The sequence below is a fragment of the Antechinus flavipes genome, chromosome 3 (genome assembly GCF_016432865.1).
Source record: "Antechinus flavipes isolate AdamAnt ecotype Samford, QLD, Australia chromosome 3, AdamAnt_v2, whole genome shotgun sequence".
Classification (NCBI taxonomy): Eukaryota; Metazoa; Chordata; class Mammalia; order Dasyuromorphia; family Dasyuridae; genus Antechinus; species Antechinus flavipes.
The window spans coordinates 198,843,640-198,868,474 of NC_067400.1; the positions used below are offsets into that span (position 1 = coordinate 198,843,640).

The following is a 24,835-nucleotide window of genomic DNA, read 5'->3' on the forward strand; positions in this document are numbered from 1 at the left end:
TTGATTCACTCTAGGTATAGGAGAAAAAAAATTTAAATAAAGAAACTAGAAAACAAGTAAATTACTGAAGTAGAATCCACACTGGTCTGGATAATAAGACAGAAATAAGTTGTCTATGTGGATAAAAAGGCCAACCCAAAATCAAGAGCCTAAGCTTATGACCTGGATACATACCAACTAGCAATACATACTCACTTTAGTTTCTTCATTTCTCTTCATCATTCTAAGGTAGGGCATTCAAAAACATGTCTGAGAACCTCTTTTCTGATCTGATTTTATTTTTTAAACAACAGATTTGGGACATGGTAAGAAATTACTATGTTACATTTTCTTAAAAAAAACCTGCCATGTTCTACAGAAATGGAATAAGTAAATAGGATTTTAAAAGTTTAAAAGTTTATACACATATTTATAAAAATAACTAACTTAGAAGAAATTAAACAATGCTGAGATGTCCATGAAGAAAGAGATCTGGGTGAGAAAAGGCACCTCATTCCATCACAGGAAATAAAGACCATAGTTATTAATAGGCAGTCAAAACCTTAGATCTTGAGGATTAACCTTCTTCTGGACAAATGTTTTGAGGGAGTACTTAACTGACTTAGATGGCAGTTGGAGAGCCATACAAAGCTTCAACTAAAATATCTGTTTTTCACAACCCTGCTCAAAGATTTTGTGCACAGTGCAGTTTAAAAGGGCTGTTGTATTTCACTTCAGATGAAGCTACACTTTAAAAGTCAGAGAAATGTGACAACTTTTCTCCATCACATAAAGTTTAAATAACATTTGAAAACACCACTCATATCCATGGATGATTGGTTCTTTACAACAACAAAACTGAAGTTAGGTTAATGATAAGAGACTTTTTAAATTGAATGCCAAAAATTCAACATACATACTGTAACTTCACTTTTATATCTTAATCTCTTAGAAGTTATTTGTTAACTTTGCTTATATAGGTCTCACCCAGGTAATAGATACTCTTGACATAAATTTATTCTCTTTATCTAATTTCTCTTTTCTAGATTCTGGATGTAGCTTTATTGGACGTAGCATGAAGGGTGTGATTTCTTAAAGACCACCACCCAAATTTAAAGTTGAGAGTGAGAAAACAATGCTTTAAATAAACACCCAGAATGGAATTATGTCCCCAGTGAGGGGGAAAGGGAGGGGAGGGAAGAGAAAGTTATGAGAATAAGATAGACATTAAAAAATACTGTAGTGTAGCAAACTCTAACTGAAGTTGCAGTCCACCTAGGCCACACGATAGGCCTTCATTAGTGTGTATTCTTTTCGATTGGTACGCGCTGCCCAGATGAAGAGTGCGGCAGCCATGAACTGCAAGGGGGCAGAGACACAGGCCAGGCAGAAGGACCAACCAAATTCACCCTTCACATTTTCAGGCAGCTGCAGCTTCTGATGAAGTAGCTCAATACCAGCAACATAGCAGCTTACTGAGCCCAGTGTACACAGACCTAATTGAGAGCAGAAGAAAAGGAAAAACAAGAGCACATTACATAGCTGTAAGTAATGTCTCAGCATGAAACCAGAATGTGGCAGCTCAGGAACCACAAGTGAAAGGCCCTCACATGAAGGTTAGAAACTCAAGCACAGTAAAACTTGGCACCTACCTGCAAGGAAATGAAGGACTCCTGTGGCAATGGTTGGATACAGACTCCTGCAGGCACAAGCACAAAGTCCAATCAAAGCCCCGAAGCACATCAAACCTAGGCTAACAAACGGCAAAAGGAATTGGCAGCGCCAAAGATCTGACAGAGAGAAAAAGGATAGAGGGAAGAAGAAGAGAGGAAAGAGGGTAAGTGGGCCAAAAGAGAGAGGGAGTGGAAAGGAAGGGACAGATGAAGGGAGAAGAGAGAGGGGGAAAGATGGGAAGATAGAGAGAAAGGGGGGTAGAAAAAGAGGGGAGTAGAAAAAGATGGGGGGAGAAAAAGAGGGGGAGAGAGACAGAAACAGGGAGAGGGAGAGGAAGGAGGAGGGAGAGAGAAGAAAAGAGGGAGGGAGAGGGAAGAGAGAAAGGGAGAAGAAAAAAGAGAGAGGGAGGGAGAGGGAAGAAAAGAGGAAGAGATGGAGAGAGAGGAAGAGAGGGAAGGAAAAGAAGAGAGGGAAAAGAAGAGAAAGGGAGAGGGGGAGGGGGAAAGGGGGAGAAAAAGAAAGGGAGAGAGGGAGAGACAGAGAGGGGGAGATAGAGAGAGAAAGAGAGGTGAGAGGGAGGTTATTATCTTGCTATAGCATTTTCTCAAGCAGAAACTTCTTCCACATTACTAATATCTAAGGAACAATTTTATTTAAAAGTAAGAAAGGAGTAGTTCAAATGTTAGGACTTCTCTAATGAACTATCATCAAAAGAATCCAAACTTTGATCAGAATACATTGCCTCCCAAAACAACACACAAGTTCCAAATGAATCTTCAAGAAAGTCACAACATTTATGTGAAGAGTTGCAAATGTATAAACAAAAAGCAAAGGATAATAGATTTTAAGTTAGAAAGGACAAGTCCAATTCCCCTAATTTTATAGATGAGAGAACTGGGAAGTTTATGTGGCAAGATTTAAACTCAGGTCTTCTGACTCCAAATCCAACATAAATTACTATAATTTTGTTATATAACTGTGAATGGACCTTCATTACTGCACTGCAATCTTTTATTCTCTGATACACAATCTATCACATTCCCTAGTGTATTCCAAACCTTTGTCCTTAAGTTACCGACCCTATCCCCTTAATTTCTTTCAGCACAGGGATTCACACTGTATTTCACTGAAACACCTGTCATCCATGGAGACCATTTCTCTTGCCTTCCCAATTATATCCTTCAAATCATTTAACACCCCGGTTTTCTCTTTCTATACATCTGAGTAAGAGATTATTCTTCTTCTTGGCATAGTTGTAATGAATTCCCTCCAGTTTCCTAAGGAGAATTTATTTGCACAACAAATTTGCTCTATTTCCTTAACTTTCTACTTCATCTACTGGCTGGCTCCTCGTGAGCTGCCAACAAACATACTCAGGCTTGGCCCAATCCTTAAAATAATTTCCCCTGATGTCACTATTCTCTCAGGCTATCATCGTTACTTTCTTTTTCCTTTCATAGGCAGGATTTCAACGAAAGCTATGCAGACAATGGTTATGGCCACTCTACCTTCAATTTAGTTTCCAACATGTTCTAATCTGGCTTTCAAGCCCATCACTTAAATGAAACTAGTCATTTCAAGATAAACAATTATTTCTTTATTACTAAATCTAAACCCTTTTTCTAAGTTCTCATCTTTCTTCATCTTTTTGCCACATTTGCTACTACAGCTTCCAAATACTCCTCCCTTGGTCTCTGTGATGCTGTTGTTGTGATTCCTATCTGCCTGATCAATCCTTTTTAGTCTTCTTTATAGGATCATGCCATGTCCCACTCCCCACCCTAAGTATGAGGATCCTCAAGACTTTGTGAGGGGCTCTTTTCTCTTTTACATACTTTCTCTTGATGATTCTCATTTACTCCTATGGATCCCATAGTAATTCTATGCAGGAGACATTCAAAGTAACATATCCATCCCTCATCTTTCTCTTAAACTACTGTTATCACATTTCCATCTGCTTATTAGGCATTTCCAACCACGTCTCCATAAGTATCTCAAACTCAACAAGAAGATATCTTTTCCCCTAATTCTACCATTTCTTGTAATATTTCTTTAAAGAATACTATCACGGGGAAGCTAGGTGGCACAGTGGAGAAAGCCCCAGCCCTTAAGTCAGGAGAACCTGAGTTCAAATCTGGCCTCAGACACTTAACATTTCCTGGCTGTGTGATCCTGAGCAAGTCACTTAATACCAATTGCCTGAGCCATTAAAAAAAAAAAAAGAATAATACTAACATTTCTCCATCAATCACGTTTGCATCCTAGGAGTCATTCTCATCTCTCAGAGCACTCTTACTCAAACCTCTCTTCATATCCAATCGGATACCAAGTTCTATAATGCTACTACTCAACATCTCTCAAATTCATCCCCTTTATTCCACAACCATCCTAGTTCAGGGCCTCTGCACCTTTCACAATCACTCCAAGACTCTCCCAACCAGACTCCCAGCACTTAACCCTTCACCTTTCCAATCTTTCATCCACAAAGTTGTCTGGTTTGACAGTCACTCCCGTGCAATTAATTTCAGTAGTTTCCTATTGCCTCTAGGATCAAATACAGACTATCTGCTTGGAATTTAAAGCCCCACATCTGGTTCCATCTTGCTCTTTTAAGCTTATTATATTTTACTCCCTTCATATACTCAATATTTTGAAACAAACTGGTCTATTTGCCATTCCCTATACAGGAGATTCCATCTCTGCCTTTGCAGTGGTCCCCATGCTTATGTTTTCCTCCACTTCTTGGTATTTCTGTTTCCCTCCAAGGTTCAACCCAAGTACTATTAGTTACAAAAGCCCTTTCTTATTTCTTCCAGAAATAAATTTACCTCGCATTGTTTTATGTATTAATAAAAAAGGTATTTCCCACCAGCTTCTTCCCCTAGTAAAAAGAATGGGGGGCAGAAATTTTCTTTTTTCTTTCTTTAGTGGGATTAGCACAGTGCCTGACACAGAGGAGTTACCTGAAAAATGCTTGAAGTGAATTGCCTTTTCATTGTACCACTATGGCTCTATTTTTACATAAATTTGCATTGGATCCTCAAAATCTGTTGAGGGAGGTAGAATGAATATTATTATTGTATCCCATTTTATAGATGAGGGAGTTTATTTTCAGGGAGCTAAGTATCTTGTCCAAGTTGCTAAACAGTAGAAACTGGACTTTTCCTTCTACAAAGAAAACTTTTCTTTCATTTACTTCATGTATGTAACACAGGATAGAGAAAACTTATTTTCTTTTTTTCCCCAAACCTTCTGCTATGATCTAAATACTCACAGGTCCGGAGTAGATCAATCCCAGTATTATGGTTTCCAGGCTCTACATACTTCTCCATGAACTGCTCTGACAATGTAAAACTGAAACATTCTGTGATCAAGTCAGATGACTCTGAAACAAGAATAACAATGATTAATTGTTCTTTTCATAACAAACATTCAACAATCAACCCTTATGGAAATGTAGAGTGACTACAAAGTTTAGTGACGCACTGGTGCAGGCCTATATTTCTAAATATCACTAACAAATTTATAACACGGTTAGGAAAGGGTTTTTTTAGTTTTGGTTTTGTTAAAAAAGGAAGAAAAATATAGATACAGAACAACTGTGGACATTGTTACCATCAGCAAAAAAAAATTTTTTAAGGTATTGAACAATTTCTGTTCAGCATGTGTTCCATTCTTTACCAAACTTCTTCTGCCTGGCTTCCTGTACTCTAACACTTAGCACCTCATTGATTCTTACTCAAGCCTGACGTTCTGCAACAACCACAAGGAATATAGTGCTTACATTCAGAAATGCCCAAAAGAAGTAGCCATGGCTAATAAAAATACTCAAATTATTTAAAATATTCAATTTTAATAGAACAAACACTGAAGTTTAAAAATATTAAGTACCAGTTCTTGTCAAACCAACTTGAAAGATAAATCTTTAGATGTTAAATATTACTTTTTGCTTTCACAAACCTTTTGTTACCTGTTTTTAACCAAAAGGTTCTACAATAAGGCCCAAAATAAAACCACTAATCATTACATGGATTTGAATGTAGAGCTGACCAAATCACATCTTCCAAAAGAAAAACAGAACTCACATGACATTTGCCTCAAAGAGAGCAAAGATAAATATTTGTAGGCTTGATTTTCATTCATACTGGTATAGGGTATACTTTCAAGTATGTACTCTGACATTTTAAAATTATTTCTTCACAATTTCTATGAGGTTCATGAAAAGCAGTTTAATAAGTGGGAGATAAAATGCAGAGAGAATATTAATGTTTATTTCTCAACGTTAAGTTCACTGACCCTTAAGATCCTATTGAGTTATTTTCTTTTGTCTATTTTCTGTCCTTTGGCAATATCATTTATCATGAGTTTTGGCTATCACTTTTATAAAGATGACAATCAAATCTATAGATCTGTCTCTGAACTCTCTCTAGATTCAGAGACATGCATCTACATTAGATATCTCAAACACGACTTTAAATTCAAAAACATACTTTCCTCAAAAACTAAGTCTTCTATGTTCAAAACTTTGATTTATCTTTAATCCCTTCTTTCTCCCTCCCCTCTAAGTCCTAAGGATTCACCAAATATCACAAAACTGGCACCTTTCTTATATTCTATTCCCACTGTTACCATTCTAATATAGGTTCTTATTACCACCTCTTTGGAGTAATTCAATGGTCTAACTAGTCTTCCTACCTTCACTTCCTCCTTTCATTCTTTACACTGTTAGCAGATTAATTTGCTAATGTTCCTTCTCTTCTCAAAATCATTCTATGATTTCTCACTTCCAAGAAAACAAAATTAAAAATTGTTAACCACACATATGATATGGCATCATCCAATTTTTCCAGCCGGGTTGTCTTACCACTCTCCTACACTAGGCTTCTGCCAAAGTAGAAAAGTACTTCCCATATACCTTACATGCTTTCTTGCCTCTGCCTTTCCTCATGCGATTCCCAAGGTCTAGAATCTAATTAGCCACACCTCTACAACTTTGTCTGCTGAAATCCTGCCCATAGGTCAAAGCCAAGTTAAAATTCTTATCTTCTCCTTAAATCTTTTTGGGTCTGTCCTAAACAGTTTTTTCCCCTTCTCAGCTCTTCTATAGAATTCTGGCCCTTTCATACATTTACTATCATATTATACCCCTCTACTAAATTGCAAACATTAAAAAGCAAGGATTGTGTCGTATTTAACTTGGTACCTCTCCCACAATGGGTGGTACTGAATATAGATGCCCCTTTAATAAATTTGTATTGAATTCAATATGTTCAAGACGCTGAGCAAAGTACTGTGAGAGATCCAAAGATGTAAACAAGGCACAAAATATCCAAACATATCTATCTATCCATCTTTAGATATCATCAAGGAACTACCAAGTCAAAGTTAATTATTTTATATAAATGAAGGAAATTAAGGGAAAAAAAAAAGTACATACCTGTCTTTTCTGGAGAGCTATACCAAGGTGTACTTTTGTTGGGCACAGTGATACATCTTCTCCACAATCCCACTGTGCCATTATATCGGAAAAGTAAATCATTATAAGTCTTTTCGTCAGGATCACTGTCAACAAAATCATCCCTGATTTTGTTTAAGTCACTGAAATTTTCTGGTGCTGGACTGCGATATTCATACCAGAAATCTGTGCCAATGGACGCTGCCATATAGATGGTAGATATGAGACTGAGTACACAAGCAATCACTAATGCTGTAGCAAAACGGTTATCCATTCTGGCATTCAAGTTTTTTTGCTTTAAAAAGGGAAAAAAGAAAAAGTAAACATGTAAGTTATCAAACAGGAAACCAAGTCAACTTTTCCCCACAACATTATAATGATCAAAAAAATACTCATTACCATATAATTCCTTTCTCATTCTCTAGATCAATTTCTTATTCTAGTAACTGAGAATAAATTTCAGGGGGTCGATGAACTTGGATAAGAAAAAATATGTAAATTGCATCGTTATTTTCATTAACCTCTTATTTGCCAGTTTTTCAGTCATTTAAACAAAGTCCACAGCCTTCATCAGTCAGTCAAAAGAATCCATGACATGGAAAATGTCCAGATTGTCTACTCTAGCCTATTTATGACCTTAACTAAAAATATTGTCTAAATTTCATCTTTAAATTCTCTAACATAATATATTATGATTAAGGATAAAGAATTTGGTAAATACTAATTTCTTAACTGATCAAGACAGTTAGGCAGCATATGGAATACAGTACTGGGCCTACAGTCAGGAAGATCTGAGTTCAACTGTGATCTCAGATACGTTAGCTTCCAAACAAGTTATTTAACCTCTTTATTCTTTAATCCACTGTAGAAGAAAATGACAAACTATTACAGTATCTTTGCCAAAAAACCTGATGGACAGTACAATCCACAGGATCATAAACATTCTGATAGGACATTTCAAACAAAAGTTATTAAGAAAGTAAAGTGCTTATTAAATTCCAGTATACACATGGCACTATGGATACAGGAACCTGGTCCTTTCATTACATAACTAAAATGGACAGCACTGAAATTTACATACATCTCATATGATCACAAAATTCCAGAGAAGACTCTTTTCATTTTACAGATGAAGAAACTTTCCAGTGAAGTAAATGACTTGCTGAAAGTCATGTTGATGATTACTAGTAGTATCATGGTCCTGATGACTCTTAGTTCCATGTTTCCACTAGACACTGTACATTTGGCAAATGAATATGTAAATACAGATAAAAACATAAAAGTTAACAGTAGAGCTAGTGAATTTTTTTTTAAAAATCTGCATTTAAATTTACATCTAAGTTTAGTAAGCTTTGGCTTTCTGCCTGAATGCTAAATTTCAGAACTCTTCAAGGAAAGGAAGTCAGACCCAGATTCCAAATAACTATGAAAGTTTCCTTAAAAAGGCTTAAAACAAAACAAAACAAAAAAAAAAAAAAAAAAAAAAAAAAACAACAATGCTTGATAAACCCTAGGAGGAAGGTTATTCTGAATTCAAAGCAGCAAACAGGACAATAAACATACAATTATTTTAGATGTCAATCTTTCCTTTAATTCATTCCTAGATAACCTCTCACCAATTTCTTAACCTTCATCCTTGCTTCCCGAGCCCCTATAGTTAGGCGAACTCTCAAATACATCTTAGTATTTCTTTCTCCCCACCCAGATCTTCAGGGCAGGAAACAAGTTATCTATATTTAGATAAATAATATTGCTCAGTGACCTTCAGCCAGAGTCAGGGTTCAATAACAGTGCAGTAAAATGACTAAGATGAACCAAGCTGAGTCAAATGAGTACACAGGGAGCAAGGAGCACGAAACAATTTACAGATTAACACAATAACAGCCTCACAAACTGGAAGAGCTGATTTGAGAAGTGACTCAGATTGGAATGTGGGTGGAGTGGAAGGGAAGAGAACCCCAGAAATTACAAGAATTAAGATTCACCTCGATTCCACGCTTTTTCCCTCCAGTCTCTCTCATCTTAAAATTCTTAAATAAGCTTAAAAGGCGATCGTGTCCAGGAAAGTGCCCTGTGCCTAATGGGCTCTCTCATCTCAGGGAGAGGATGGAGGAGGAGAGATCGGGCGGGGCGGGTCCCACAAGTGCCCGGGTCTACAACACAAATCCAGCCGTGCAAAAGGGGGCGGAGCGGGAGGGGACAGCGAAAGAGGCGGTCTCCGAGCCTTCCAGCTGAGGACTCCACATACTCCCTCCTTCCTCGGCCCCTCCCGTCGGGGAACCTTTGGGCGACCACTGATTCCGCTCATCTCACTTCCCCACAGGACCCAGTGATCCCAAGATCTGCCCGACGACTCCGGGAGCAAGAGGACAGGGAGCTGCAACAAGAAGGACCTCCTCGCCCCCACAGAGCCCTAGGCCTGCTCCACTGGCTGGGGTCTCTCGTTTCTCCCTCTCCTGACCCGACTCATCCCATCCTGTCACGTCCCACCTAAAGCGGAGTCAGACTCACCGCCCATCCTCCAGGGCCGCCACCATCCCGCACTTCCTGCCGCTTGTCGCACGGCGGCCCCGCCTCTCGTACTCCTCCTCTGACGTACTTCCTAGCCGCTCCCTGTTACTCCTCCCCTCCATCTCTCCAACCCTCGGTCCTTGGGCTAGACTAGCTTATCTTGCGTAAACATAGCCTGCGAGGAATTGTGGGAATTGTAGGCAATAGAGAGAGGAGGAGTGGGTTGACTGGTGAAATGGCATGTAGGCATGAGGCCTTGATTTCCAGCACTATACTGTGGTAAACTTTGACGCCCAGCTGATGAGCGAATCTTTGAAAAAAGTAAGTACATAGGGAGCTAAGGCTAGGTTCGGCCACCAGCCTCAAAAATACTCAGAGAGAGAGAGAGAGAGAGAGAAACTAAGTAAAATAAGTCAATAAATATTTCCAAAAGCTATTAAGCATTGGAAAATGATTTATTTGAATGGGTTCTCTGGCTTCTAGTTTTATACAGAATTTCCCAAAAGTCAACACAAATTTCACCTATTAAAATTTATATATGCAATACCCAGACTTAAGAGAACTCCCTCAAAATAATCTTTTTTAGGACAGGAGGAAGATGATGCAGTTTAGGGTTTGTGAAGACAGGGGGAACCTTTCCTTTGGCTAATAATTAGTGACAATTCTCTAGTGAGTGAACTTAAATGGAATTCCCCTAACTTCCCATACCCACTTCTCTATTTAATAACTAATCAAATCTATTCTAATTTTACTGTTTCTCTTTGAGGCTCAACCTGAAGGAAGAGAGAAGGAAATGTAGGAAATGAAAGGGACTAAGAATCAGTTGAAGCTGGAAAGAGGATTTTTTTGGGGGAGGAGGAATGAAGAGGAAGAATGGGTGTTCCAGATGTGCTGATTTCATATGATTCAGAAGCTCTTACTATTCAACTTACCTCATTTTACAAATGAGGAAATTTACAAATTTACAACTGGAAATGATGGTTCCACTTAGAACCTTAGTTTAAAAAGGCCAAGGTATCCATTGTATTAAGGGCCATCTCCTGTCATCTTAATCTGTATCTTATCACTGAATCCACATGTCTCTAAAAGAGAAAGTGAGGCCTTGCTAAGCTCATCCTAACTCAAATCCAATTCATTTGCATGTCATGTTGTCACCTCCCTGATATTTCCTCCTCTTAGAGAATGAAGGACAAACAACAACCATAACAACAATTGACTTGTGACATAAAGTGTTGTGCACATCCAGAAAGAAAACTATGGGACTGAATGTGGATCAAAGCATGGGATTTTAGTGTAATAAGCTCTTAGGGAGGGTGTAGCAATAACCACTTAGGGTTATTATTCCCAACCTTGGGAATATCATAAACAATGCTGGCTGTCAGACAATCTGTTAATCAATAATAACAAAGTATGGGATGCAACTCTACCTCTAAGACCATTCTTCAATTAAGCCATAAAATTCAAGAATGGGCCCAACTACACCTCTACTACTCTTCAATTTTACTTCTAAACCATAAAATTACCAAAATTATTATTTAAAGAATCTCATTTTTCAAGGAGCTAAGTTAAGATGTTGGAGAACTGACACAACTCACTTTCAGTGTCACAGAAGTGATACACACACACTTTCTGTGACCTACTTTGACCTTCTCACAAACCAACAGTAGATTGAACCTCTAAACTGGTTTTTGAAATGACATAATCCACAAATATTTAGAGTACAACACATTTCCAGAAGAAGATACCTTGGAAGAATTTTAGAACAGATTTGTTTCAAATGAGCAGGAGGTAGTCTGTGAGCCCAGACCTCAGCACAGGGAAACTTGAGCAAGGAGCTTGGGGTGGGGAGCTAGAACTTTGTTCATCTTGCACCAGCAAATTTTCTGCAAGCCTCTTAGACTATTGTATCCTGGTTGCAAGCAGATGGTTTGGCATATTTGCTATAAAAGGCAAGCCTGAGCTATAGAACTCCGGGCACGGCCACTATTACCCAGCACTGGAAGTCAATCAGCAGAATGGCACCAGGGCAAACTAAAGCAGCTGTCACTCCCTTGCTTTAAGAGCAGACCTTAACCCTTAATTTAAAAAAAAAAAAAAAAAAAAAAAGGTGATGAACAACAACAACAACAAAAACAAAACAAAACAAAACAAAACAACAACAACAAAAAAAAAAAAAACAAACTCTCACCATAGACAGTTTTTATTGAAATAAGAACAGAACTCAAATCCTGAGGTTTCTAAAGGCAAATCAATTCCAGATGAAGCACCAAAGGGAGATATGAGTTAGTCCCCATTTCACAAGGCTTTCTTGGAAAATTTCAAAAAAGAATCTTAAAAGAAAGTTAAAAGAAAAATGGGGAAAGGAAATGAGATCTTTGCAAGAGGGTATAGAAAAGGAAAAACAGAAGTTTTCTGAAGGAAACTCCTTAAAAAACAGATTTGATGAAACGGGAAAAGCATGTAACTCCCTACAAAATAGAAGTGATGAAATGGGAAAAGCATAAAACTCCTTACAAAATGGATATGAAAAAGACAGCAACTTGTTGAAAAACAGAATTTGTGAAATAGAAAAAAAATGCAATAAACAACTCATTTAAAAATTCAATTGGCAAAATACAAAAGGAGCTAAGAAAGATAAGTGAAGAAAACAATACACTAAAAATTAGAATAGAACAAATGGAAGTAAATGACTCAATAAGACTTTAAAAATCAAATAAAGTAAAAAAGAAAAAAGAAAAAATGGAAGAAAATATGAAATATCTCCCAAGAAAAACAACTGACCTGGAAAATAGCTCAAGGAGAGATAATATAAGGATTATTGGACTTCCTGAAAGCCATGATGAAAAAAAAAAAAAGAACCTAGAAATTATCTTACAGGAGATCTGAAAGGAAAACTGCTCTAACGTCCTAGAATCAGAAGGTAAAATAACCAATGAAAGAATTCATCGATCTCCTCCTGAAAGAAACTCCAAAATGAAAATGCTAAGGAATATCATATCGTGGCTAAATTTCAGAACTATCAGAACAAGGAAAAAAATATTGCAAGCAGCCAGAAAGAAACAATTTAAATACCAAAGAGCCACTATCAGGATTACCCAGGACCTAATGGCTTCCACCTTAAAGGATCAAAGGACCCAGAATCTGATATTCCAAAATGCAAAGGAACTTGGATTACAACCAAGAAGAAGCTAGCCAGCTAAAATGAGCATTATTTTTCAGGGAAGAAGATGGACTTTCAATGATACAGATGAATTTCATCTTTTTCTGATGAAAAGACCAGACCTAGTCAAAAAAAATTTTTTGATCTCCAAACACAGAACTCAAGAGAATCATAAAAAGATAAAAAAAGAAAGAACTCTTGAGAACTCTTATTTCTGTTATGCGCACACTTAGAGAATGCAAGTATAATTTGATTTTATTATGATAATATGAAAAAAACTAGAAGTGGAAAGGGGACTGTACTAGAAAAAAGAAGGAAAAGGAAGCAAAAAAAGGGAAATTAAATCTCAGGAAGAGGCAAAGATAATTTATTATAATTGAGGGAGAGAAGGGAGGGGAATGAACATTGTGTGAATTTTACACTCATCTGATTTGGCTCAAAGAGAGAATATCAGATATATTTGGTTTCACAGACAAACTGGTCTCCCCTTATAGGAAAATGGGAGCGGAAAGGGGAAAAGAAAGGGGAAGAGTAATAGAAGGGAAAACAGAAGTTGTAGTGGAAAAGTGTAAGAAAGTGGGAGGGGCTCTAAAGGGGGAGGGCTGTTTGAGGGAGATTGCTTTCTGTCAGAAGCAAAATACTGGGAAGGAAAGAAAGAAGGAAAGGAAAAAGAGAAGTATAACTTGGGATACATAAGATGGCAGAAAATACAGAATTAGTTATTTTAACTGTGAATGTGAATTGGATGAATTGTCCCATAAAACAGAAGCTGATAGAAAACAGGATTAAAAGCCAGAATCCTACAATATGTTGCTTACAAGACACACATTTAAAGCATAGTGATTCATACAGAATAAAGGTAAAAGGCTGGAGAAGAATCTATTATGTTTCAGGTGAAGTAAAAAAAGCAGTAGTAGCAATTCTGATCTGAAATCAAGTAAAAGCAAAGATCTAATTAAAAGAGATAAGGAAGGAAACCATATTTTACTAAAGGGTACAATAGATAATGAAGCAACATCAGTACTAAAGATATATGCACCAAGTAGTATATTGGTGCATATTCCTAGAGGAGAAGTTAAGAAAGATGCAAAAAGAAATAGATAGCAAAATTATACTAGTGGGAGATTTCAATTTTGCTCTCTCAGAACTAGATTCATAGAATCACAAAATAATTAAGAAAGTAGAGAAGGAGATAAACAGAATGTTAGAAAAATTAGGTATGATACATCTTTGGAGAAAATTGAATGGAGTCAGAAAAGAGTTTACTTTTTTCTTGGTGCTCTGTGGAACCTATACAAAAAAAAAAAAAAAAAAAAAAAAAAAAAAAAAACTATGTAAAAAATGTCCCATGTTTTAGGATATAAAAACCTCAAAATCAAATACAGAAAGGCAGAAATAGTAAATACATTTTTTTTTCAGATCATGATACAATAAAAATCACATGCAATAAAAAGCCAAGGGGAAAATGGAAACTAAATAATCTAATCTTAAAAAATGAATGGGTAAAAGAACAAATCATAAACACAATCAATAATTTCATCCAAGAGAATGACAATAATGAGACAACATACAAAATTTATGGGATGCAGCCAAAGCAGTTATTAGGGGAAACTTTATGTCTCTAGATGTTTACTTCCATAAAATAGAGAAAGAGAAGATCAATGAATTGGGCTTACAACTAAAAAAGCTAGGGGAAAAAATTAAAAATAATTAAATACCAAATTTGAAATTCTGAAAATAAAAATTAAGATTAATAAAGTTGAAAGTAAGAAAACTATTGAATTAATAAATAAAACTAAGGGACAGCTAGGTGGCACAGTGAATAGAGTACCAACCATGAAGTCAGGAGGACCTGAGTTCAACTCTGACCTCAGAAACTTAACACTTCCTAACTGTATGAGCTGGGCAAGTCACTTAACTCCAATTGGTTCAGCAAAAATAAATAAATAATAATAAAATTAAAAGTTTATTTCATGTACAAACTAACAAAATAGATAAACCTTTGGTTAATTTGATTAGAAAAAGGAAAGAAGAAAATCAAATTGTTAAGTCTCAAAAATGAAGAGGAAATTAGAACAATAATTAGGAGTTATTTTGCCCAACTATATGTCAGTAAATTTGATAATCTAAGTGAAATGGAGGAATATCTACAAAAATATAGATTGCCGAGACAACAGAAAAGGAAATAAATTATTTAAATAGTCCCATTTTAGAAAAAGAAATAGAATAAGCTATTAATCAGCTCTCTAAGAAAAAATCTCCAGGACCAGATGGATTTCCATGTGAATTCTACCAAATATTTAAAGAACAATTAATTCCGTTATGGAATATTATTGTTCTGTAAGAAATGACTAGCAGGATGAATACAGAGATGCTTGGAGAGACTTACATGAACTGATGTTAAGTGAAATGAGCAGAACCAGGAGATCATTATATACTTCAACAACAATACTGTATGAGGATGTATTCTGATGGAAGTGGATTTCTTTGACAAAGAGATCTAACTCAGTTCCAATTGATCAATGATGGACAGAAGCAGCTACACCCAAAGGAAGAACACTGGGAAATGAATGTAAACTGTTTGCATTTTTGTTTTTCTTCCCAGGTTATTTCTACCTTCTGAATCCAATTCTCCCTGTGCAACAAGAGAACTATTCGGTTCTGCACACACATATTGTATCTAGGATATACTGCGACATATTTAACATATCTAGGACTGCTTGCCACCTGGAGGAGGGGGTGGAGGGAGGGAGGGAGGGGAAAAATCGGAACAGAAGTGAGTGCAAGGGATAATATTGTAAAAAATTACCCTGGCATGGGTTCTGTCAATAAAAAGTTATTGAAAGAAAAAAAGAACAATTAATTCCAATACTGTATAAACTATTTGAAAAAAAAATAGGGAAAGAAGAAGCCCTACCAAATTCATTTTATGAAAAAGATATGAGGCTAATAGCTAAACCAGGTAGAGTGAAAACAGAGAAAGAAAATTTTCCTAATCAATATTGATGCAGAAATTTTTTTTAATTAAAGCTTTTTATTTTTCAAAATGTATGAATGGACAATTTTTCAACAATTTCCTGCCCCTTTCCTCATACTGTCCCCTAGATGGCAAGTTGTCCAATATATGTTAAACATGGTAGAAATATATGTTAATATGTATGCACATTTATGCAATTATCATGCCACACAAGAAAAATAGAGATGCAAAATAAAATGCAAACAATTAACAACAAAAAGAGTGAAAATGCTATGTTGTGAACCACATTCAGTTCCCCCAGTCCTCTCTCTGGGTGCAGATGGCTCTCTTCATCACTGAACGTGGTTTGAATCATCTCACTGTTAAAGACAGATAAAAAAAATCTTAAATAATATTATTAATTAATTAAATAATTAATATTATTAATAAGGAGATTACAGAAAGTTATCCCCAGGATAATATGCTATAATCAAGTAGGATTTATACCAAGAATGCAAGGCTGGTTCAATATTAGGAAAACTATTAGCATAATTGACTATATCAATAACCAAATTAACAAAAACCATATGATTATCTCAATAGATGCAGAAAAAGCATTTGATAAAATCCAACACCCATTTCTATAAAAAAACACTTTTGAGTATAGGAATAAATAGACTTTTCCTTAAAATAGTAGCATTTATTTAAAACCATCAGCAAGCATCATATGTAATGGAGACAAACTAGAACCATTCCCAATAAGATCAGGAGTGAAACAAGGTTGCTCACTATCACCATTACTATTCAATATTGTATTAGAAAAGTTAGCATTGGCAATAAGAGAAAGAAAACAAAATTATCACTCTTTGTAGATGGTATCCTTAAGAGAACCCTAGAGAATCAATTGGAAAACTGCTAGAAACAATTCACAACTTTAGCAAAAGTTGCAGGATACAAAATAAATCCACATCAATCATCAGGATTTTAATATATTACTAACAAAGTCCAGCAGCAATAGATACAAAGAAAAATTCCATGCAAAGTACTTGTCAATAGTATAAAATATTTACGAATCTATCTTCCAAGGGAAAGTCAGGATCTATATGAGTACAACTATAAAACATTTTCCACACAAATAAAGTCAGATCTAAACAATTGGAAAAATATCAAGTGCTCATGCATAGAGTGAGCTAATATAATACAAATTACAAAATACTACCTAAGTTAATCTACTTATTTAGTGCCATATCAATCAAAGTCCCAAGAAATTATTTTATAGATCTAGAAAAAAAATATTAACAAAGTTCATCTAGAAGAACTAAAGACCAAGAATTTCAAGGGAATTAATGAAAAAAAAAAATGCCAATGAAAGTGGCCTGGCTGTGTCACACCTAAAACTATATTATAAAGCAGCGGTCATCAAAATCATTTGGTACTAAGAAATAGAATAGCCAATCATTGAAACAATTTAGGTTCACAGGACAAGATAGTCAATAACTATACAATCTAGTGTTTGACAAACCCAAAGACCTAAGCTTTTGGGTTAAGAACTCAGTATTTGACAAAAACTGCTGGGAAAATTGGAAACTAGTATGGCAGAAACTGGACATTGACCCACATCTAACTCCATATACCAAGAAAAAGTTGGAATGGGTTCATGATTTAGACATAGTGATATTATAAACAAATTAGAAGAATATTAAGATAGTTTATTTGTCATATCAGTGGAGAAAGAAAGAATCTGTGACCAAAGAAGAACTGGAACTTGTTGGAATCCTTACTAACTGCTAACTAATTAGAGTTGATCTAATCTTACAAGAAGATTTTGGCCAGAACCTGAAACAAAATAATAAGTAGAACTAATTAATACAAGGCTTGTGTTCACACCTTTACCCATTGGAGTCCACAAGTATGCTAGCTTCACAAAGTACACTTTCTAACTTCAAGGGAGTCCACACCTCCCTTAAAGCTCTTTGGGCCAGAGAACACTATGGGAGAAAACCCATAATCCCCTCTCTCAATTTTAATATTGTTAATCAGAAATCACAGGGCAACAGTACACACACAAAAAAAATAATAACGATAGTTAATCTAGAACACTTTCTTATTTAGTGTTCCCTCAAGTATAATGCATTTGCCAAGTTTTATTGAGAACAATCCTGACCCAAATAAAAACTCCTCTTCCATGATGGCAATCTTCAAGGTTGTTAATTGTTATGAGTTCAAATTTTGGAGTTCTTGTTCTTCTCAGAACACAGGGCTTAGAGGCTTAGAGCCCTCCGAATATCTCCAAATCCAAAGGTTCTGTCCTTCAGCCTCTGCCTCTGCTTTCTTCAGCCTCCAACCAACACAGAGATGGAATGTCTCTCTTGTATCCTTCTGGGGAGCGCAGGCACCAACTACAGTGGTGTGAGATGAAGATGAATCTGGTTGTCCACTGAACTCTCCACTCGTAGCTTCTTCCTCTGTAAACTCTTCGTCTGCCACCAGTCAGCCAAGAGGAAAAAATGTATTCTGGAATGGCTGTCTCGCCTTATATGTGAATCTTCTGAGAGAATGGGATTATGGGTTTTCTCCCATAGTGCTCTCTGGCCCAAAGAGCTTTAAGGGAGGTGTGGACTCCCTTGAAGTTAGAAAGTGTACTTTGTGAAGCTAGCATACTTGTGGACTCCAATGAGTAAAGGTGTGAACACAAGCCTTGTATTAATTAGTTCTACTTAGTACCTTGTTTCAGGTTCTGGCCAAAATCTTCTTGTAAGATTAGATCAACTCTAATTAGTTAGCAGTTAGTAAGGATTCCAACATCTCCCCCTTTCTTTTGTTAGATGAAAACACCAAAGGAAATAGGAAATCTAATCAGATTAGTGGGTTTCTGAAGGGGTACACATAAATCCATCAATATGGGCCAGAACTTTGTAACAGATATACATGGTATACATAAATCCATCAATATGGAAGGCATTATACATAATTTATATAAGCACATAGCAATATAACACAGGCTAGTAGTAATGTAACAAATAACATGAATCATCCTGAAAATTTACACATGTCCATAAGTCCTAGAAACAGTCCAATAGGATTCCATTGTCCATTAGTTCATGTGCCAGGAATTCAATAATTCCTGTAAGCTCTGAAGTACTGCAAAAAGTCTCATCAACAATTTTTCATCTTAAGGAATCCAATGATTCTTGCTAGTTTTTCAAGAACTGAAACAGTCTCATCTTGTCTTAGGAAATCCAATGATTCCTGGGATTTTAAAAAGTTCTTTTAACAGTCTCATTGTCAGCTATCTGATTCTTTCTCCATCTGTGGAAATATAAGCAGATCCTCTTCCCCAAGCAGTTAACCTAATTCCCTTCTATTTACCAAATTTGGGATTTCTCCTCATCATCTGGTAATTACATTGGAGCTGTTTACACTGGATATTGCCTTGTTGTCTTAAAAGGCCTGTATTTTTCCCAACTGTAATCCTGATTGCTTTTCTGTTGGTTGATGACATCAGAGTTCTGAATTTCTAAAGTCTCTCTGGGTGTAACTTCAACTGCTATCATGCCCCACCTGTCTTTTGATTGATACTTTGGAGCTGGGTCCTGCCTCTCATTCCTCTGGGTCAATATACATTTAGAGGCCCAGTGAAAGCCTCGGTTGCATTTTGGACATGGGGTTTTGGGTTTTCTCTCACCCTGTCTTCTCACTCTATCTCCATTTCTACAATGAGCTCTCAAATGTCCAACTTTTCCACATTGAAAACATCGACGAGTTTCTCTATAATTCCTTTGCCAAGAAGCTCCTTGTCTTTCCATGTTCATCATAGTTTGGGCATAATAAGCATTTGTGCCCACTGTGGCACAGCGTCTTATGATCTCCTCCAAAGGAGCATCTTTGTTTAGCCCCCATATAATTCTTTTGCAAACCTCATTGGCATTTTCCTTAGCCAAATGTCTAGTCATTATTTCTGTTGCTGCATTATCTCCAATGGTTCTTATTAGATTTCACTGGAATGACATGAAGAGTGGAGCTGGCTGGAGGCTGAAGAAAGCAGAGGCAGAGGCTGAAGGACCAGACCTTTGGATTTGGCGACATTCGGAGAGAGCTCTTGGAACCAAGCAGAGAGATAGGCCTCTAAGCTAACCGGGCTATATTGGAGATAATAAAAGATCTGAACTTTTATCACCTGGCTGCTTTTTGAGAAGAAAAAGCTCACCACAGGAACTCATAATTGAACACCAAATAGATAATTTTGATTGTATTAAGTTAAAAACAAACAAACTAATGTACAAACAAAACTAATGCAGACAAGATTAATGCAGAGAAGCAATAAACTGGGAAAACTTTTACATTTAAGGGTTCTGATAAAGGCCTCATTTCTAAAATATGTAGAGAATTGACTCAAATTTATAAGAATTCAAGCCATTCTCCATTTGATAAATGGTCAAAGTATATGAACAGACAATTTTCAAATAAAGTAATTAAAACCATTTTTGATCATAAAGGTGCTTTAAATTACTATTGATCAGAGAAATGCAAATTAAGACAATTCTGAGATACCCCTACACACCTCTCAGATTGGCTAAGATGACAGGAAAAGATAATGATGAATATTGGAGGGCATGTGGGAAAACGGGGACACTAATACATTGTTAGTGGAACTGTGTGTAACAGATCCAGCCATTCTGGAGAGCAATTTGGAACTATGCTCAAAAAATTATCAACTGTGCATACCCTTTGATCCAGCAGTGTTTCTACTGGGCCTATATCTCAAAAAGATTTTAAAGGAGGGAAAGAGACATACATGTGCAAAAATGTTTGTGATAGCCCTTTTTGTAGTGGCAAGAAATTGGAAACTGAGAGGATGCTCATCAATTGGAGAATGGCTGAATAAGTTATGGTACACGAATGTTATGGAATATTTTTGTTTTATAAGTAATGATCAGCAGGATGATTTTAGAGAGGCCTGAAGAGACCTACATGAACTGATGCTAAGTGAAATGAGCAGAACCAGGAGATCATTGTATAAGGCAACAACATTAGATTATGATCAATTCTGATAGAGGTGACTCTTTCCAACAAGGAGATGACTGAGGCCGGTTTCATTGATCTTGTGATGGAGAGTCATCTATACCCAGTGAGAGGGCTGCAGAGATTGAGTGTGGATCATAACATAACATGCTCACTCTTTTTGTTATTGTTCATTTGCATTTTGTTTTCTTATTCATTTTCTTTCCTTTTTGATCTGATCTTTCTTGTTCAGCAAGACAATTATACAAATATGTGTGGGGGGGGATGGGTGCAAAACCCCCTTTCCCAATTAACTAATCAGAGACATCATCAGGTACAAAGAGAAAGCATTTATTTAATCCCTGCAGGGAGAGGCCCAGATATACCTGGGAGCCATCCCAACTCCTGCTATGTATTCCTGAAACCTAGCCAGCTTCCAGCTTGTCCAGGACTTAAAAGCAAAAGACTCACCACTTCTCATTAGATAGACTAAAAGGACATAACCATCCTTGACCAATGGTCATCAATGTTGGCTGCCTCCCACAGGTCATGTCACTTCCTGTAACTTCCTGTATCCCAGGGTTCAAAGTTCATCCCTCTAGAGAGCATGTGACTCAATACTGAGAAATACTTTATCCAGTTCTATTCAGTTCCCTCCTCTTTTTCATACATTTGAATATTTCTCACCCCAATATATACATCTTCCACTAGAGCATCTTTGCAATCTAGGCCTTCAGGCTAGTCCCTTTTCAGTACTAACTGTAATCCAGCCTCTATCATTTAAAACCAACACCTGCACATCAGTGGAAGCTATCAAGAACCACTTTAGCTAGTCCTAAACTTGGCTAAATCTTGAATTACTCTAATGATTAAATGCATAAACAAGTGAGTGACAGTATATTGCTGCTTAAAACAATGAGCAAGAATCAGATCCTGCTTCCACCAGTCATCACAGAACTGATTGACATCTGGCAGCCATAGAACTACAGCACTGTGAAGGCCCAGAGGCCTCAGGTCCATTGTCACATCATTCCCACTTCAAGCAGTCCAGACCCAGATTCATTTGGGACAAATGGACAAAGGTCTCCTGGATCTTTCTTCTGGAATCGCTTCAAGCTGACAATGGGTGTATAGCTGGCCCTACCCAGTGGGGTCTGGACTGAAAAAGGGAGACAAAGGAGTTGTAGGCAACAGCAGCATCCGGTGCTGAATATCAAAATCAGGTCTCAGGTGATTTCAGGTTGACCAACTGGTTGGAATTTCATGGCTGAGTCTGGAAGAAGCACTTCTCACAAGTATATTAAAATGCAAGGACTAAATATGAGTAAAAGACAAAGAATAAACAAAGGTAAAGTTAATATAGAGGTTACTAGAGACAGTAACCAGGAAACTCACCCAGAAGAATGAGGCTGGGAAGGGATGAGGCTATCATAAATGCCTCTCATCCAAACAGCTTTTCTAGTGATGAGGTTAGGGAACCAAGTGATACAGTTAGTGGCAGTCAGAGAGTTGTGGGAACCCCTCTTTGGATGGTGCAGGTCCAAAATAAAAGAATTCACAAACCTGAAAAATTTGACTGGCAAAAGGAAGTTTATTGGCACTGAGAAGTCAGGTTTTCCTAAAAGACTGACTTCCCCAGTGGCAAGATCCTGACAGAAGATCAATGGTCACAAATGTTGGCTGCCTCTCACAGGTCATGCCACTTCCTGCAACTTCCTGTATCCCAGGGTTCAAAGTTCATCCTTCCAGAGATTATGTGACTCAATACTGAGAAATCTTCATCCAATCAGTCCCATTCAAATATGTTTATAGATATTGGATTTAACATATATTTTAACATGTATAACATATATTGGATTACTTGCCATCTATGGGAGGGAGGTGGGGGGAAGGGAAAAATTTGGAACACAGGTTATGCAAGGATCAGTGTGGAAAAATTATCCGTGCATATGTTTTCAAAATATAAAGCTTTTTTTTGGGAGTTATTTAAATAGTTTATTTCCTCTTCTGTTAATCTGAGTTATTTTCTTTTTTTTTTTTTATTATAGCTTTTTATTATCAAAGCATGAGTATTTTTTTCAACATTGACCCTTACAAAAACTTCTGTTCCAAATTTCCCCTCCTTCTTCCCATCCCCTCCCCTAGATGACAGGCAGTCCCAAACATGTTAAATATATTAAATATAATATATGTATACATATACTTATCTTGCTGCACACAAAAAATAGGATTTAGAAAGAAGGTAAAACTAACCTGAGAAGAAAAACTAAAATGCAAGCAAACAAGAACAGAAAGAATGGAAATGCTATGTTGTGGGCCACACTCATTTCCCAATGTTCTTTCGTTGAGTGTAGCTGGTTCTGTTCATTACTGATCAACTAGACCTGATTTGGAGCCTCTCATTGTTGAAGATAGCCACTTCCATCAGAATTGATCCTTATATAGTATTGTTGTTGAAGTATATAATGATCTCCTGGTTCTGCTCATTTCACTTAGTCTCAGTTCATGTAAGTCTCTCTAATACTCTCTATATTAATCCTTCTGGTCATTTCTTACAGAACAATAATATTCCATAACATTCATACCACAATTTACTAGGCCACTCTCCATTTGATGGGCATACATTCAATTTCCAATTTCTAGCCACTACAAAAAAGGCTGCCATAAACATTTTTGCACATACAAGTCCCTTTCCTTTCTTTAATATTTCTTTGAGATCTAAGCCCAGTAGTAACACTGCCATAGTTTGATAACTTTTTGAGTATAGTTCCAAATTGCTCTGCTAAATGGTTGGATCTGTTCACAACTCCACCAACAGTGCATCAGTGTCCCAGTTTTCCCACATCCCCTCCAACATTTGTCATTATCTTTTCCTGTCATCTTAGCCAATCTGACAGTGGTATCTCAGAGTTGTTTTAATTTGCATTTCTCTAATCAATAATGATTTGGAACACCTTTTCATATGACTAGAAATAGTTTCAATTTCATCATCTGAAAATTGTCTGTTCATATTCTTTGACCATTTAACAATTGGAGAATGGCTTGATTTCTTATAAATTAGAGTCAATTTTCTATATATTTTGAAAATAAGACCTTTATCAGAATCTTTACCTGTAAAAATGTTTTCCTAGTTTATTGCTTCCCCTCTAATCCTGTCTGCATTAGTTTTGTTTGTACAAAAACTTTTTAACTTAATATAATCAAAATTACCTATTTTATAATCAATAATGATCTCTAGCTCTTCTTTGATCACAAATTCCTTCCTCCTCCACAGGTCTGAGAGGTAAACTATCCTATATTCTTCTAATTTGTTTATAACATCATTCTTTATGCCTAAATCATGACACCATTTTGATCTTATCTTTGCTTATGGTATTAAGTGTGGGTCAATGCCTACTTTCTGCCATACTAATTTCTACTTTTCCCAGCAATTTTTGTCAAATAGTGCATTCTCATCCAAAAGTTGGGGTCTTTGGGTTTGTCAAACACTAGATTGCTATAGGTATTGACTATTTTGTTCTGTGAACTTAACCTATTTCACTGATCAACTAATCTAATTTCTTAGCCAATACCAAATGGTTTTGGTGACTGCTGTTTTAGATCAGGTACAGCCAGGCCACCTTCATTTGATTTTTATTTTCATTAGTTCCCCTGAAATTCTTGACCTTTTGTCTTCCAGATGAATTTTATTATTATTATTTCTAGGTTATTAAAATAATTACTTGGGAGTTTAATTGGTATAGCACTAAATAGATAGATTAATTTAGGTAGTATTGTCATCTTTATTATATTCACTCAACCTATCCAAGAGCACTTAATATTTTTCCAATTGTTTAGATCTGACTTTATTTATGTGGAAAGTGTTTTGTAGTTTTGCTCATATAGTTCCTGACTTTCCCTTGGCAGATAGATTCCCAAATATACTATCAACAGTTATTTTAAATGGAATTCCATATATATATATTCTCTTGCTGATGGATTTTGTTAGTGATGTATAAAAATGCTGATGATTTATGTGGATTTATTTTGTATGCTGCAACTTTGCGAAAGTTGTGGATTATTTCAAATAGTTTTTTAGTAGAATTTATCATCTGCATAT

General features: G+C 36.4%; 1 protein-coding gene across 4 annotated transcripts in view; it reads right to left on the minus strand.

Annotated features, from left to right (window-relative positions):
* Nucleotides 1-260: 260 nt before the first annotated feature.
* CLDND1 (claudin domain containing 1) overlaps nt 261-24,835 on the minus strand; it is a 29,074-nt gene continuing 4,499 nt past the window's right edge. The window contains exons 1-5 of one of the 4 annotated variants that reach the window (XM_051984396.1): nt 9,620-9,717; nt 7,091-7,403; nt 4,928-5,038; nt 1,632-1,769; nt 261-1,475 (exon numbers count right to left, since the gene is read on the minus strand). In XM_051984396.1, the coding sequence (XP_051840356.1) occupies nt 1,255-1,475; nt 1,632-1,769; nt 4,928-5,038; nt 7,091-7,382 (762 nt within the window). In that variant the 5' untranslated portion in view covers nt 7,383-7,403; nt 9,620-9,717 and the 3' untranslated portion in view covers nt 261-1,254. Of the gene's footprint in view, nt 1,476-1,631; nt 1,770-4,927; nt 5,039-7,090; nt 7,404-8,189; nt 8,306-9,093; nt 9,223-9,619; nt 9,718-24,835 lie in introns of those variants that run through there. The other 3 variants (XM_051984395.1, XM_051984397.1, XM_051984394.1) reach the window with 3 other exon arrangements.